Source organism: Pithys albifrons, chromosome 7, assembly GCF_047495875.1.
Source record: "Pithys albifrons albifrons isolate INPA30051 chromosome 7, PitAlb_v1, whole genome shotgun sequence".
Taxonomy (NCBI): Eukaryota; Metazoa; Chordata; class Aves; order Passeriformes; family Thamnophilidae; genus Pithys; species Pithys albifrons.
The window spans coordinates 47114867-47129472 of record NC_092464.1 but is presented as its reverse complement, the minus strand read 5'-3'; the positions used below and the strand labels follow the sequence as shown (position 1 = coordinate 47129472).

At 40.2% G+C, this 14606-nt stretch overlaps 1 protein-coding gene across 1 annotated transcript in view; it reads right to left on the bottom strand.

Annotated features, from left to right (window-relative positions):
• Window positions 1-223: 223 nt before the first annotated feature.
• NPSR1 (neuropeptide S receptor 1) overlaps window positions 224-14606 on the bottom strand; it is a 56096-nt gene continuing 41713 nt past the window's right edge. Inside the window, exons 5-9 of the mRNA XM_071560476.1 lie at window positions 12067-12268; window positions 3447-3523; window positions 2681-2770; window positions 452-632; window positions 224-329 (exon numbers count right to left, since the gene is read on the bottom strand). Coding sequence (XP_071416577.1) covers window positions 236-329; window positions 452-632; window positions 2681-2770; window positions 3447-3523; window positions 12067-12268 — 644 coding nt within the window. The 3' untranslated portion in view covers window positions 224-235. The remainder of the gene's footprint in view (window positions 330-451; window positions 633-2680; window positions 2771-3446; window positions 3524-12066; window positions 12269-14606) is intronic.

The following is a 14606-nucleotide window of genomic DNA, read 5'->3' as shown; positions in this document are numbered from 1 at the left end:
CCCCACAGCAGAGGCATGCAAACCCCTTGTACTGAGTTTGGTACTGGCAGTGTGCAGCTGGTGAAGCTGCAGTGCCAATCCAAAATATATGTGCTGTAAGGTACACAAGAGAGAGCAACAAGGTGTGGGCTTTTTGCAGTCATTGTCCATCCATTTCATAATGCACAAGGCTTGTGGGGAACCTCTGTTTTCTCCGGTACAGGTTCCAGCATGGCTTTGCAGAGCATCGTCTGTGCTAGATGTATTCTGGTTTGGACAGGACCTGCATCTCCTGCCCTCCATCACTCCTTTCCCGGGAAGTCCCTCCCAGCCTTTGAGTTCTTCTTTCCCTGTGAAAAATAAGGAATGGTCAGAATTAAACCAGACAAAAATAGTTAGTCAGTTTAGGGCTGTTCTTTTGTGTTCCCTCCCTTCTTAGGGGGTAGTCAGAGGGACAGTAAAGGAGCAATACTCGAAAGGGGGGCAGAGGCGGTTGCTGAAGAAGCAGTAGATGAGGGGATTGATGGCACTGTTCAAGGCTGGCAGGTTCTGAATGATCACGGATGCGTAGAAGCGCTCTTTAGTCTCAGGGAGTATGTTGAAGTTGTCCAGGATATCAAAAAGAAAGTAAGGGCTCCAACAGAGAATAAATGCTGCAGAAGAGACAGAGAGGAAGAGCTTGACATTGGATAGTTTAGCAATTTAGGGAGGTAATCACACCCTCATGGAGAGACTGTCATAACACAGAAATATTTGTTCATGCACACACCCCCCTCCCTATTTGGGATCTTATTTAAGAGAATAGTTATTAGATTGTGCTTTTATTTGTCTTTATTTTTATTTTAATGCCCATAAAATATATTATGTGTGCTCCTTTAAGTGTTTAGAATGCTCCCTGTAGACATATTGAGACACTTCTGAACACTACAAAACACATAAAGGGTAAATAGGTAGCCAGTTAAAGCATCATCAGTTATAGTGAAGTGCTGTTTTAATGGTCCCCTGAGTGAGCAGCCAATCTGAATGTACACACAACTAATGTGCTGCTCCGTGACAGCACTGCCTGTCACAGCTACCTATTAAAAGAAGGCTCTCAGACACCTAGGAGCAAGGAATGACACTCTTTTACACTGCATTACAGCAAACCAACGTGTCATTTGGGATGCTGGCTGGAGGTGCTGTCTACATGAACTGTGCAGCAATATTCTCTAATTTCCTGTACTGAGAGGTGAATTCGCGGAAGGGAAGAGAGGACTGTATTGCTCATAACCTCTGTTTTTGGTTAGAGGTCCTAGTGGGGAAAAAAGGTCACAGATCTAGCTTTATTTGCAGGCATAGGGAATGAGTCTGTCCATGAATTTTTATGTCATCTCTTCTCACAAAGGCTTATGATTCAGGATTTACATAGAAATACTGGGACAGGCAGTTCACTAACTAGCCTGTAAGTACCTGGGTTGCAAACATACAGGTAACTGTGAAACTAGACCCATCTCTTCTTGACCCAGATGAGACAGAAGAGTGACCTGCCTGTTTCTCATCACATTAATTAGCATTTCTTCACTGACAATTAGCTAAGCACTCGCTGAAAATGCAAGGAAGAGGGAAACTCCCCTCCTGTTTTCTAGAGTAACCAAGAGGAGGTGTCTACGCACAGATAGTCACAAAACAGGAACACATAGTGTCAGCATATGGATCTGACTATGCAGAACACTAGGTTGCCTGTTTGTACATCAGGAGATCTTGGGTGCCTAAGATTATCCAGGTCCACATCCATGTTACCTCTTAACATCTGATGGCCTTGCAATAGTAGTTGAATCTGACAAAATCTTTCTCTGATTGCCACACAGAAAAGTTCAGACACAGAGAAGCTGTTCTTGGGTTTATGAAGATTATGAATCACAGCAGCTTCTCTCATGTCTGCAGACACTACCTCTACACAGTGAGCTAAGCACCTCAGTAGTGGCTATTATCCCAATATTCTCCAATCTGAATTTTGCATAGCATTGGAAAGAGAAGCAGTCTCTTTATCAGTGTCAGGGAACGATTGTCAGCCCTTGGGAGTAAACAGCTCTGGTTGCTTTCCTGCATTTCTCTGGCAGCTAATCACAAGCCCTGTGTGATGCTGCTTTTATTTATTGAGATAGAATATCAGCCTCCTAATTGAATCAGAATAATGTCATTTCCCTGGGAGACAGAGAGCACCTGCACTGAGTCATCTGTTGCTCAGTCAGGAATGTAGAGCTCATTCTTTCCATCTCGGCAGGCAACACACCTGTGCCAGCAAATGCAACTGCTCCACATCTTTCCTCTCCTCCTCCTCCTCCCTTGCACCACCCCAGCAGCTCACATGCCTCTCAAAGCCTAAAAGACAACTCAGTTGCCAAAGGTTTCAGCAGTCTGGATGGAGAAGATATGACCCTTTCCTTTGCTCCTTTTAGACATTGTCTTTTCTTTACTATCTTAATGCACAAGAGGGGCTTTGCAGACAATTTCATTTAAGGCTTATGTCAGATGCCTAAAATAGGAGCGTATCAACCAGGGGAGGAAGGACAAGGTCAGAAGGCAAGTCAGTGATCTAAGTAAAGCTCCTTCTCTGAGCCATCTAGTGCACTTTGTCTCCAGATGATGAAGGTTGCTGAGGAGAAGCAGCTTCCTAATTTCAGTATCCTCCCTGTTTACCAGCTGTGGGCTTTTCACTTACCAAGGATAATTACAATGCTGTACTTGATTGCTTTCACTTTTGCCCTTGATATGAACCCACGACTGGTGTAGCCAGCATAGGTTTTGCCACCTGGAAAAAGAACAGTTCAGCTAGTAAGGGAATAGCTGGTGTGTGGATGTGTCAGTGTGTACCTTGGCAGGCAGAATGGGAATACATAGTCCCATTCTTCCCTGGTGTCAGTCAGGAGCTCTATAGTTCCTGAATTCCAGACTCTCCCATCTTCTCAAGTTGGACACTTAAAACCTGAGCCACTCAAAATCAAAAGGGGAAATGAAAGCAGAGTAGATCTTCCTGAAGCATTGTAGTATTTATAGTCTTGGGATGGAAGGCTCAGCTCATTATATGGTTTTCAATAGCTAGGAATTTCTGAGCTTGAGCAAAATTCAGACTTGTAAGGACGTGTGACAAAAGAGTAAAAGTATTATCTAGGTATATGCTAGAAGATAATTATTCTAGAAATGGACAAAGATCTAGGAAGAGGAATTCTAAGGTCTTGAATAACAAGGTTTTACTTTTTAATCATTTTCTCACAGGTGTTTCCTATTACTTCTCTAAAGATGATTTAGTGTAAAAGGAAAGAAAGTAAATAATGTAGAAAAGAGTTATGAATGAGCAATTATAGAAATGCAATTTCCACTGCAGTGATGGGGGCCCAACACAACTTCATGTCCAGGCATTCCCAGATTTGTGAGGACCAGCTGGAATTGAATCATGAGACTGGAGTCACGTGTATGCTGAGACTCACCAGGACAGCTGGATATGATGACAGCCTGAGCTTTGCTCTTCATCCAGATGGTTCGAATTACAATTGAGTATATGACACTACAGAAGAGAAAGAGTCATAGGTATTATTAGGCATAGTGAATTTTACAGATATCCTGGTCATTTGTGCTCTATGAATACACTTATCTATGTGTAAGGAGCTCATAGAGAGGATGGGACTGCATAGGAATAATAACAATAAACGACAACAACAATAATAAGTAAGATATGACTGTCCCATAGTATTTTCCAGAAGCAGATCTGAAGAGTTTTCTCCATAGAAGCCCTTATGGCTGTCCTGGCTTTGTAGATATCAAATAAATATGAGGCTCAGAGGAAGGCAGTGATTTGGCCAAAATCTCACAGGCAAGAGCTCTTTGGGGACTTTGAGCTGGCCAAAGCCAAATCCACCCAAGTATCAGCCCCAGGACAGCAGCTCTGAAATGAGGGAAGCAAAGGGAAGGACCTGATTTAGCTGTATGTACCCTTTTGTTTTGGTGTTACTTTGTGAGTATGAAGCTGATGAATAAAATGGTGTCCTGGGGAATTTGATAGGGGCAAGCTCCATGAGAAATGCAGTTAAATATAGCAGTGCTCAATTTTGGGTGGCAAGGTCCTGTGGTGGAAATCAAGGAGGACACCAGATGATACAAATACAATACCAGATGATTCAAAACTAGATCAGCAAGAATTTGTGTTTTTAGAGAGGAATATTTACTTTCCATGAGAAAGATGAAAAGTGCACTAATGCACAATGACTTTGGGTAGTTATGGTCTTTCCCTAGGCAATAACCAATCTAGACTTCTGTTGATTTATTATGAAATAGGTAAAAATAATTTCTTCAAGCTGACGATCTCTTTGAACCCACATCCTGCTTGAGGATGTTACCTTTTCAGCAGTTTACATACAAAAGATATGAGGCCTTGCTCTGTCTGCCTTTTCTCCTGCAAATGTGCACAACATGCAGCTAAAATCACTAAGCAACAGCATACCTTTGACTGTTGTTTTCCTTTTTAGTTTAGGAAGACAAAAGATGACTTAAGAATATTTCAGCTAGTGCACTCAGGTTGCCATGTTTTCCTGATGTAAACGATCAAGCATCAGTACAGAAGATGTCATTTGCCATTTTCAATACAACTTAGTGCTCTGAAGCATCTGGGGCAGTCTGAGAACTAATTACAATTAACTTTAGTGGTCCTTCTGTGAAAAAGGTGCCACTAAGGACATTATTTCAGGGTGCTTTATAGAAGCAAAAATATGTCTTACTTTTATGTGGTTTATTTTTGTTATCAGAAGAGGCATGAATTCTATTAGACCTTTCAGACTGATATATGAACTTGTCCTACAGCACCATCAATTGCTAGACACACTTGCAAAGGTGGTATTTGTGCTCAAAAAGCTGTTGGAAGTTCAGAGGTTTCCCTTCTGTTTGAGCCATCTGGTTTCCAGGCTCAGTAGGTGCGAGCTGTAAATTCATCATGTGGTCTGGGCTGGGCAGCACAGCAGTAGCATCCTTGCCCAGTGAGGAGTTTGCATGCAGCTGCCCTGGACTGCAACTTGCTCTCCTTAATCTCCTCAAAGGTCCAGTTTGGCTCCCAGCTGACTCGAACATTTTCCTTTTATCTCCTGGCTTTTCAAGGGCCTGTTTATTTAACAGCTCATACACCTGAGAGTTTCTTTGTACTGACATTGGTGGAAAATTCACGTATTATTTCTCCTTTGATTGTTCCAATGAATGAGAATGTATTATAATGATAATTGCTGTAATCTCATAAAAATTTCCAACCAACTCTTAAAAGTCCCATTTCTACTTTCTTCTCAGCCTGTTATCTCTAGCCTGACCTTTATATTTGTAGTTGAAACAATGTCCCCCCTTAATGCAGACTTGCCTATGTCCAGGAGGACACATTCAGAGTTACTTGAGCACTAGGATGAAGGAGTCTAACTCTATTGTCAAAATACTCAGACTCCCTACTTCCAGCTAAGTGCCACAAGGATTGACTAATGAAGTCAGACTCCTCACTTGCCTTCCCTTTGACCTCAGAATTCCTGCGCTCTTGGCTGCAGGCTGTTTGGAGCATGGCTTTTGCCAGGTACAGGGTTTTTTTTGGCATGACAGTTTGGCATGGAGCTAAGAAATTGATGTTTCCAGAAATGTATCACCTAAAGCCTAAGATCATAAAAGGCAACTACATGTGTGTTTCAAAGCACAAGAGGAAAAAGAGAACACTTATGGAACAAAAGTTGCATTTTTCTTAGAAGGCAAAAACAACTTTTTTTTTTTTCCAGAATGCATTTGTAGCTCCTTCTTTTCTGTAAAAGGTAGCTAAAGGAGGATGTGAAAGTTGGTCAAATCTCACAGGGTGGGAAGAAATTCCCACTTGATGGAGCATGAAGTGGCAGATTAGCTAAGAGTAGCAGGGAACAGATGACAACTGGTATTCAGAGGGATGTTTGGCAATGGTCTGCACCCTTCTGACTTAATTTTAATCTCTGTTCCCTTCCTCTGCATGTCAAGCTGCACAGCCTTCACTGTCAAGATGTAAAAGTACATGATGCAATTTGCTGCAACCCGTTTTCCAACCCCTGTAATGTGCCTGCCTGCTGCTTGCCTTTGTCTCCACCAAAAGCCCTGGGAGATGTGATGTACAGTTCTTTAAGTCCAGAAGTTGTCAAGTTTCTTTGTGTCTGTAAGTGCAGAGTGCCGTGGTCTTCCAGCCCTCACTGAGGTTTCTTGTGCTGCAGTCATTTTAATGCACACTGTGGTATGAAAATACTCTATGAGTTCTTGTGGCCCATTATTTTTAGGTGAGACTAATGAAAGGGTACTACTCATCATGGAGTAATCAAACCTGAATGGAAAATACATCCAAGCCATTTTGAGAAATGCTCAGGCTTTGAAGACAACAGGATAGAAAGGACATGCTGTTCATCTGAATTTGTGACAGTTTTTCTATCCCTGATAAAATGCATATCTGGAGAGGTGGCAGGAAAATACAAGAATATGGCTCACATTATGGAGGTATCTCAGAAAATGAAATTCTTTGCATCTCCAAAAACAATTTAGCTTGATCCAAATTCTGAAGGGCTAAGATCCATTTTCACCATTTCATGTTATTAGTTTATGATGCTGTTTACTAAGTCTCATTGGCAATTACAGCACTCTTTGTTTAGATAAATTTGTAACTTAAGGTTAGTCATACAAATGCTACTGTGAATAGTCCCACCCCATCTTTATTTTTAATTCATAGATCGCTTTAAAAAAAAAAAAGTGTTCTCGTAAAGCTATGTATTGGTTTTAACAATCATAGGAGTTATTGATCTGCCTCCTCTTTAAACACAGATTTTTTTATTTCAAGTAAATAATTGCATTATGACAGCATCCCACCCAGCCTCAGTATTTTCTAGTAGAATGAGCCTTTACTGTGGCAAAAAGTGCATGTAAACTGCCTGGCTTGTATTTGTCATCCGACATTGCCTGTTGTTCCTTAGACTTTACTTGTGCAAAGTGATGCAGCTGCTTTATTTTATGGTAGCTAATTTACAACACTGTTTATCTAAAGAAAAAAGGCATATGTAATCTCATCTGAACAAACCATTGCAGGCATGTGTAAAGGGTAACTGAAGAGATGGGCAGATATAAGAACATATGTGCAAGATTGAGGCTTTGTTATTTAGAAATGGAAATTGCAGGCAAAAACTAATGTGCTTACTGAGTCAAGCTCAAGAAATGACCTTTGGTATTTTTAATAAAGGCATTTCTAGTCTCTTTATTTGATTTAATTCAGAGAAATACCTTTTATTTAATCTATTTTTTATTTCATTGCAATGCCTTGGGTTTAATTCCATATTTTTCCTTTTAGCTGATTCTGGTTTTTCTCTTCTAATTATTTTTCAGCTGCTCCAAAGCAAATGTTCTCTTTGGAGTTTAGATTTTAAACAGCAGATGGATATTTTTTCCTCTGTGCTTCAAGAGGAGATTTAGCATTTTTTTTTTAAACATGAATTTGCAATTATATTAGATAAATGCCTACGTATTACATTTATAATACAAAAATATAAAAATATATTTAGCAATCATGAATAACAGCTAAAAATGCTCTGTGTTTCTGAGTGCTCAAGTGCCAGAATATAATTATGTTTTGACAGAGTAGTGATACAGAATAGAAACCCAGTAGCTCTCCTGTCTCCCCATCACAGGATTTGAGGGGCCCAGGTGCAAATATTTGCAGGAGAGCAGTGTGTAACCTTGATTTGACCCAAATCTAACCTCTGCTCAGCAATGGCCCAGAGGTTTCCAACTATCACAAATACCATTTAAGCTTTTTTGGTGTATTTTGGTATAGGAGAAAAGGCTTTGGTTATAGCTGATGACACTTGTCCCAGAATAGGAGAGAACTAATTACTGTAGGTTCCCTAATTATTATTTTCTAAATTTGCCGGGGTTTGGTAGGTTGACAACATCAACTGCAGAAAAAGTGGTAGAATAATGTAAATAAGAGGGAACAGGCTAAATTTTTAAGCACTGTAAAGAAATAGCTGATGCAGGATCTGTGTCTCTCCCTGTACAACACTGAGATAGTGAGGACAAGGAAAGATTTTACGTGAAAAGAACGAATATTATTCCCTTTTCTCAGCTCTCACAGATAACCACACACTTGGGTTAAAACTACTAATCGTAGCTTTTCATTCTCTTTTTATTATTCAGGTCTTGTTCATTTGTATTATAATCAGATGAAAACAACTTGCCAAAAACCCACAAGCTGTTTGATAACTGATTGCTGATTTCCCAGCTGTGAACTGGTAGGAATAGACCCCACAAGTATTTAAATCTTTCAGAGTCTTGCAGTTTTCTTCATAAATAATCTTTTAAAATATACATTTGAAAAAAAATGAAAATAGAGGGGTCGGGACAGAATGTTTTCTTCTAGTTTTGGCTTGAAATATATAGGATTTTCTCCCACCACATTTTGGGGGTTTATCTTGTCAGTGGAAGGGTTTTCCAGACTGAGTATAAGGTTATCAGCTAAATAATTCATTCCATGGGCTGCAGTGGTATGAATAGCACAGCCCCTGTGAGTTAGTTGAAGGCTGTCAGGAACATGTGAAATCAGCTCTACTGAGAGAGCTGAGGGATGGATGAGAGAAGCTTAAAAGATGATGGTGTCTGGACTGTAACAAGTGAAAACAGCTCAGCCAAAGCAGCGTATCTAGTGTGGAATTAAGTCCTGCACCTGAAAAGTGAGATTTTATCCTTTGTATGCACTTCAGATGAACAGCACCAGAAAAAAAGTGCTGTCATCAGTGAACTGCTTTGCTCTAGAGGTTAGGTTTTCAGCAGATTCAGGCAGCAGAACTAATTAAGAATTAACTCTGCCAGCTAGTGTCCCACATTGCATCAGGCACCTGCCATGCAGCTAAATTAGAGTGCTTCGGCAGAGAAAATAAAGTAGCTGCGCAAACAATATGAAATCTTGCAGAAAAGGTTTTATTTTTTTCCCTGTGTGCACCCTGCCTCATTTCCTCAGTAAGCGTGGTGTGTGCTTTGGCTTCTGCTTGATGATATGTATTCACTACTTCTTAGATACTCATCCTTGATTATTCAGTTGCACATTCATGGATCTTTCCTTCATCGTTATGTTGTGGCCTTTTTTTAGATAACACCTTCAGCTAAAGGTCATTAAAAAATAAATCACAAAATGTCTTCCTTCATTTACTAAATAATGCCTTTCATTTTGGTAACTAATTTCTTAACAGAGTAACACATAAATAGAATGTATGTGATCTCTCTCTTATGAAATAGTATCTCATGAAATCTTATTTCTTATTTCATCTTATGAAATAGTGTCTCATTTATCATCAAACCCACTGTACATCTGAAAGTATGGGGTGGAACAAAACTTTTGCAGAGAAACTGAGTCCCTGCAGATGTTAACAGTCAGCTCTCCTGTTCTTGAGCCACAAACTGTTGCCAGAGTATTTGTATGCTGCAGCCACACCAGGTGGATTAGCTTTAAACTCCTGGACTGCCAATAATTTTTAACAAAATGGATGTCACACCTTCAGGCTGTAACAGATGTTTTACAGTTACATCAGGTGGGAAGTTGCAACCTTCACTTGTATGCTTGAGACTTTAAAAAATGTTCTGAAAAAATAGTCATTTCTTTCCAAATTGCATGGCATTTTTTCATAATGTCTCTGTTGACCTTGTCCTGATGATAATACTCTTTTTCTGTAGAAAATGGTATCACTGACAACTAGAAATAAATAGGTACAAAAAAAGTTTTTCCCTACACCACTCCCTTTCTTTCCTCCTAGTGCCAAACAGCACTTAGGACCTGTTAAAAATCTGCCTTCTGCTGGCATGGACACAGGAGCATTTTTATTAATATACACTGAAACCAGAGATGTGTCTGGGCAGACAATGGGCTCTGTGCTGCCCCTGGCTCCAAGGCCGGTGTTTTAAGTCCCTCTCCTGCCATAAACTTCTTGTGTGAAAGTTGCTTAAGGTTAAAGCCACAAAAAAATTTAGGATGTTTTATTCATGTCTCAGCTGTCAGGGCAATCTCCTGAAATGCCAGTTTCCCTTTCCCCTCATGTCTTCATCACCTTCTTGCTTCTGGGGATTTACTGTAAAGCAAGTCAGAGAGCTGATCTGGTTTGAATATCTTCCTTTGGCAGGGAGGAGGGGAGCATGATGTCAACAGCTCTGAAATATTTGTTGCTCTATAGCTTGCCTTGTCTTGTCAAACAAGTATATATGGTATGGTCTGTAATAGAAAGCATGCAAATCTGTATGTTTGAGTGGGAAAGAGATGTTTCACACACCTATGGAATGACTGGTAACTGGACAGGCTGTGGATCTGTTCCCTAAAACACTTGAGATGCTGGCTAGAACTTCCTCACTGCTGGGTACTTGAGAAAGCTCATAAAGGAACCCCTCTCACAGCAACAGCCAGCCTCAAGGCTTTCTAGTGCCATTTCTTTCCACTCTTAAATTGCTTTTTGTCTGTTCAGTGTATGTTTATTGGTTTTGCTTCTAGTGCTGGTCTGCAGATCTACCCACATTTCTGCTTACATATTCTCAAGAATATTTTTTGTTTATTTAAAACTAGGTTGCTTTAAGAGATGGCTCAAAGTACAGAGATCTAGATCTCTTCCTATCTAGAAAGGAAGAGTTATTGGAAAACTTCAGAGTAGTTTTTCTCTATTGCTATCATGTCCTTTCTTTAACAAGAATTTTCATGATTTTGTTTATTCTATCTGTGTAAAGTGGCACAAAAATTGAAAGTTTAGCAAACTGACATCTTACAATCATCCCTCCTCTCCAGTGAGCAACACTGGTGCATATTGAACCTGTATCAAAAACTCAGCTGGAAGACTCCAAACACTACATGGTTTTGATTTTATCAATGATAAACTTGTTTCCCTTGAAAGCTGCAGAACTTAATCTTCATGATAAAACAGTAAGAAACTTTGAGGCATTTAGCTTTTGTAGCCAGTCCTGTCAACCCCTGGAAAAGGTCACCTCCCTCCATTCCCCACTCCACTCTCACTCAGGGTGTTAATGAGCAGGAAGCTAATGGAGACTCATGGCTCATCATTGGTTGGAAAAGCAGATGGACCAAGAGGTATATCCAAGGGACATGTAAACATAATTCCTCTCTCAGAATCCAAACAGCCTGTCGTCAAATTATGTGGGGAAAAAACGAGTTCCAGCAAGTCTTCGTTGCCACTAACAAGAAGAGATGGCTACCAAGAAATCCTATTGTAACCTTGCTACTGAAAGATAAAAAAAAAAAAAGGCAAGAAAGATAAGAGCTCAGAGAACAAGTTACTGCCACTGGCAACCTTTTGAGGCAGTTAAGAAGCCTCACTCCCCTTCCACATCAGATTTTTTCTTCTCCTTTGTGTTGATAGCACCTCATGGCTAGATAATTTTTGTTTAACAGCAGCTAATGACAGTGCCCTAGAGGGAGGTAATAAACTTCACTGACTGCTAAGCACAATCTGGGTTACTGATTGACCTCAGTTTAAAATATATTCTTCTGCAGATTGCCTTTGTGATTTGGGGCAAATCAGTCTCAAATATTTGCAGCTTAGGTTTTCCATTACAAAATAGGAAGAATTGTATTTTTATCTCTTTTAGAAGTGGTTGGCAACTTCAACTGCTTGAAGGCTTCTTTCCGATCCTGGTGAAGCAACACTTGTCTAGTACTGTAAAGCTTGAGAGCACTTCAGTTTAATTTTAGTTTAATTAATGTTAAGAGTAGTTTCCTGTACTTCTATTAAAATTGTTTTGTAATAATAGATATTCATACTGGATTTATAAAGCTATCTTTCAAGCCTGAAGCTGGGGAGATAAGTGGACACACTTGGAGATGCCTTCCTTTTTTCAGAGAAAATGTTTCTGACTGTTAATACTACATGGAGAACACCCAGGGCAAGTACAGGGACCTGTGTATTATATGATAAAAAATGAAGCAGCTATACAGCAGGTATGGAAGTGAAATTGCAATGAATGAGTGGAAATTAAGGCATTAAGCTGATTGCACACTTGACAGCTTTCACCATACGCTTTCTGATTGAGGCTCAGGCTTACCTGATAATGATCAGAGGAATGAAATACACCAGGAAAGCCACCACCGTCATGTAGGGTATCCAGTAGGAGTCATCAGGCCAGAGAGCCCAGCACTGCACTTCCCCATTGGAGAGCTGCCGTTTCCCAAAAATAATCAGAGTTGGTATGGAAAACAGGAAAGAGAGGCTCCAGGCCACTCCAATAAGCACTTTCGCCTGTCTTTCTGTGCAACAGAGTCAAACAGACAGTGTTAATGGGGTTGTTGGTGCGAGCGAACCTTTGTAGCAGTACTGACAGGAAGGCAGGGAGGAGGAGGAAATGGTGTGTGAAGAAGGGGAATTTTAATCTGCAGCTGGCTGATGCTGAAAAGACTGCTAAGGAAAATGGGGATTTCATCTCTTTCTCATGGTAAATAATCATGTCATAGTGGGCTTGTATTGTACAAATTTTATTTAAGGATGTTTGGGACCTATTGAATCTGAAATGCTATGAGAAAGGCACAGGTCAGGGTCAGCAAGTGAGAAACACAAAATGTCAATGGTTCCTCTATGCTACCAAGAGAACATCATGAATGGGTGTAAAGGACTGCGGGACTGCCCTACTGCATGCCTATTCATGCACCCTGAAATGAGAAAGATTGCAAAACTTTTCTTATCAGGAAAAAATATGCTTCCGTTCAGGATCAGAACAGGACTGCACAACCAGCTGCCTTTAACTTCAGCTGCAACTTCACTGTCCCAAAGAATGTGATCCTGAGGAGTCTGGGCATCTCCTGCACTTCTCTGTATCATGGTGGAGACCAAACCCCACCTCCTGTTGACGACCACTTGTCCAAGCCATGACAAGAGTGGACTGCTAACCATGAGATATGGCAGATGATTGTGCTCAACTGCCCAGCCCTGTTTTATCTGCTACAAGAGACATCCACTAGGACATTCTAATAGACCTCAGGGTGAAAAATAGGAGCTGAAGGATCCCAAAATGCCCATCAGGTTTGGGCTACTGCTTCCATTTGACTTCTGGCCTCCTCCACTGCCAAGTGGGGAATACAAGTGGGAAACCAGATGACGCCTGGTGGCACACATGGGATTTTGTAAATATCAGTGTGTTGAAGCAAAAAGTCCCAAGTCTTTCATTTTCACAAATCTGCATCTTCTGGCTAAAATCCAGGTAGCTCTAGCCAAAAAGTGTGTAGGGGGAAAAGGGCTGATCTGTGGAGTAGCAATGATTCTGAGTGACAGTTATTCCTCCTCAGTCAGATTGTGAGAGGAACAGATGGGGACAGCTTTTTTGATCTGGGAAGCTTTAGTGTTCAAATACTTTATTGTCCTGAGAAATACCCAAGATTGTGTGTGAAATAGAAAATCACTTTAAATTATGCATATCAAGAAGAACGTCTTTCCTCCTTGAAGCTCAAAGAGCACTACAAAAGCATGTGGGTGAAACATTCAAAAAGTAATTTTATGCTTTATAAAACATCAGTTTCAAATACTTAGTTATTCTGCTCATTTTTAAATGCTACCCATGTTCAGCAAAATATGGTCTTGCTAATCTAGGGCTTAAGGGAACTCTGATGACATCTGCCTAAGTGAGAGGGTTAGATTAAGTCTATAAATATTGCACAGGCGAAGGAGCACTGTAAAGTTTCCCAAAGCATAATAGAATAAACTTAGCAAAAGGGAATATTAAGAATAAATTTCAAAAAAAATATTTCCTGATAGAAAAGATACTTCAAATGTGAACTAACTACTTAAACTGCATTAATACAAGCCTCAGTAGGGCCTACCTGTGTATTTTTAAGGTTAAAAGATCACACCTGGATAATATACATTATTTCTTTTGCACAGTATAGCGATGACTGTAATTTGAACTGAAGTGGGCAATTTGGGCTGGACAAGAGTGGTATTGTATCTTTGTGTTTTCTAAAACATTACCTGCAATATTCATTTATTCTTGTTTTGAAATGTCCCCTGTGTTTGGTAAAATATGACCTTGATAGTCTGAAGGGCTTTACAGGGCACTGATAGCATTTAGGGAACTGGATTTTTGTTTTATCAGACTCATATTAATTGGCTGCCTCACAAGAAGACTTTTTAAATATAGTTTGGGGTTTGGGGGTTTTTAAATAGTTGCTCTAATATGCTCTAAATGCCAACAAATCACATAATTAGGACTACATCAATTATAAAAGGAATAAATCAGCTTTTGAAATTCAGTATTCTATTCACCCAGTCTCAGTATTCCCCTTTAAAAAACACTGCAGTTTAACTCAAGACTTTTTCATACTGGGATGGTCAAGAATAACTCCCAGGATTCGGGTGGGAATCTCAGTTGTGAGCTCTGGCACTGGCTCTGCTAAAGGATGTTTTCATGTGACTTTCCCCTTTGCTCTGCTCCCATTGTCCATGTGCTGTGACAATGGCTTTGTGCACATCTCTCTGCTCCCAGGACGGAGCTTTGCTTCCTGCCACCAAAAATGTCGATTCTCTGCAATCTTTTGATAAAGTGCCACTTCAAACTTTTAATTCCACAGAGAGCGGGTTGTTCCAGAATCTCATTGA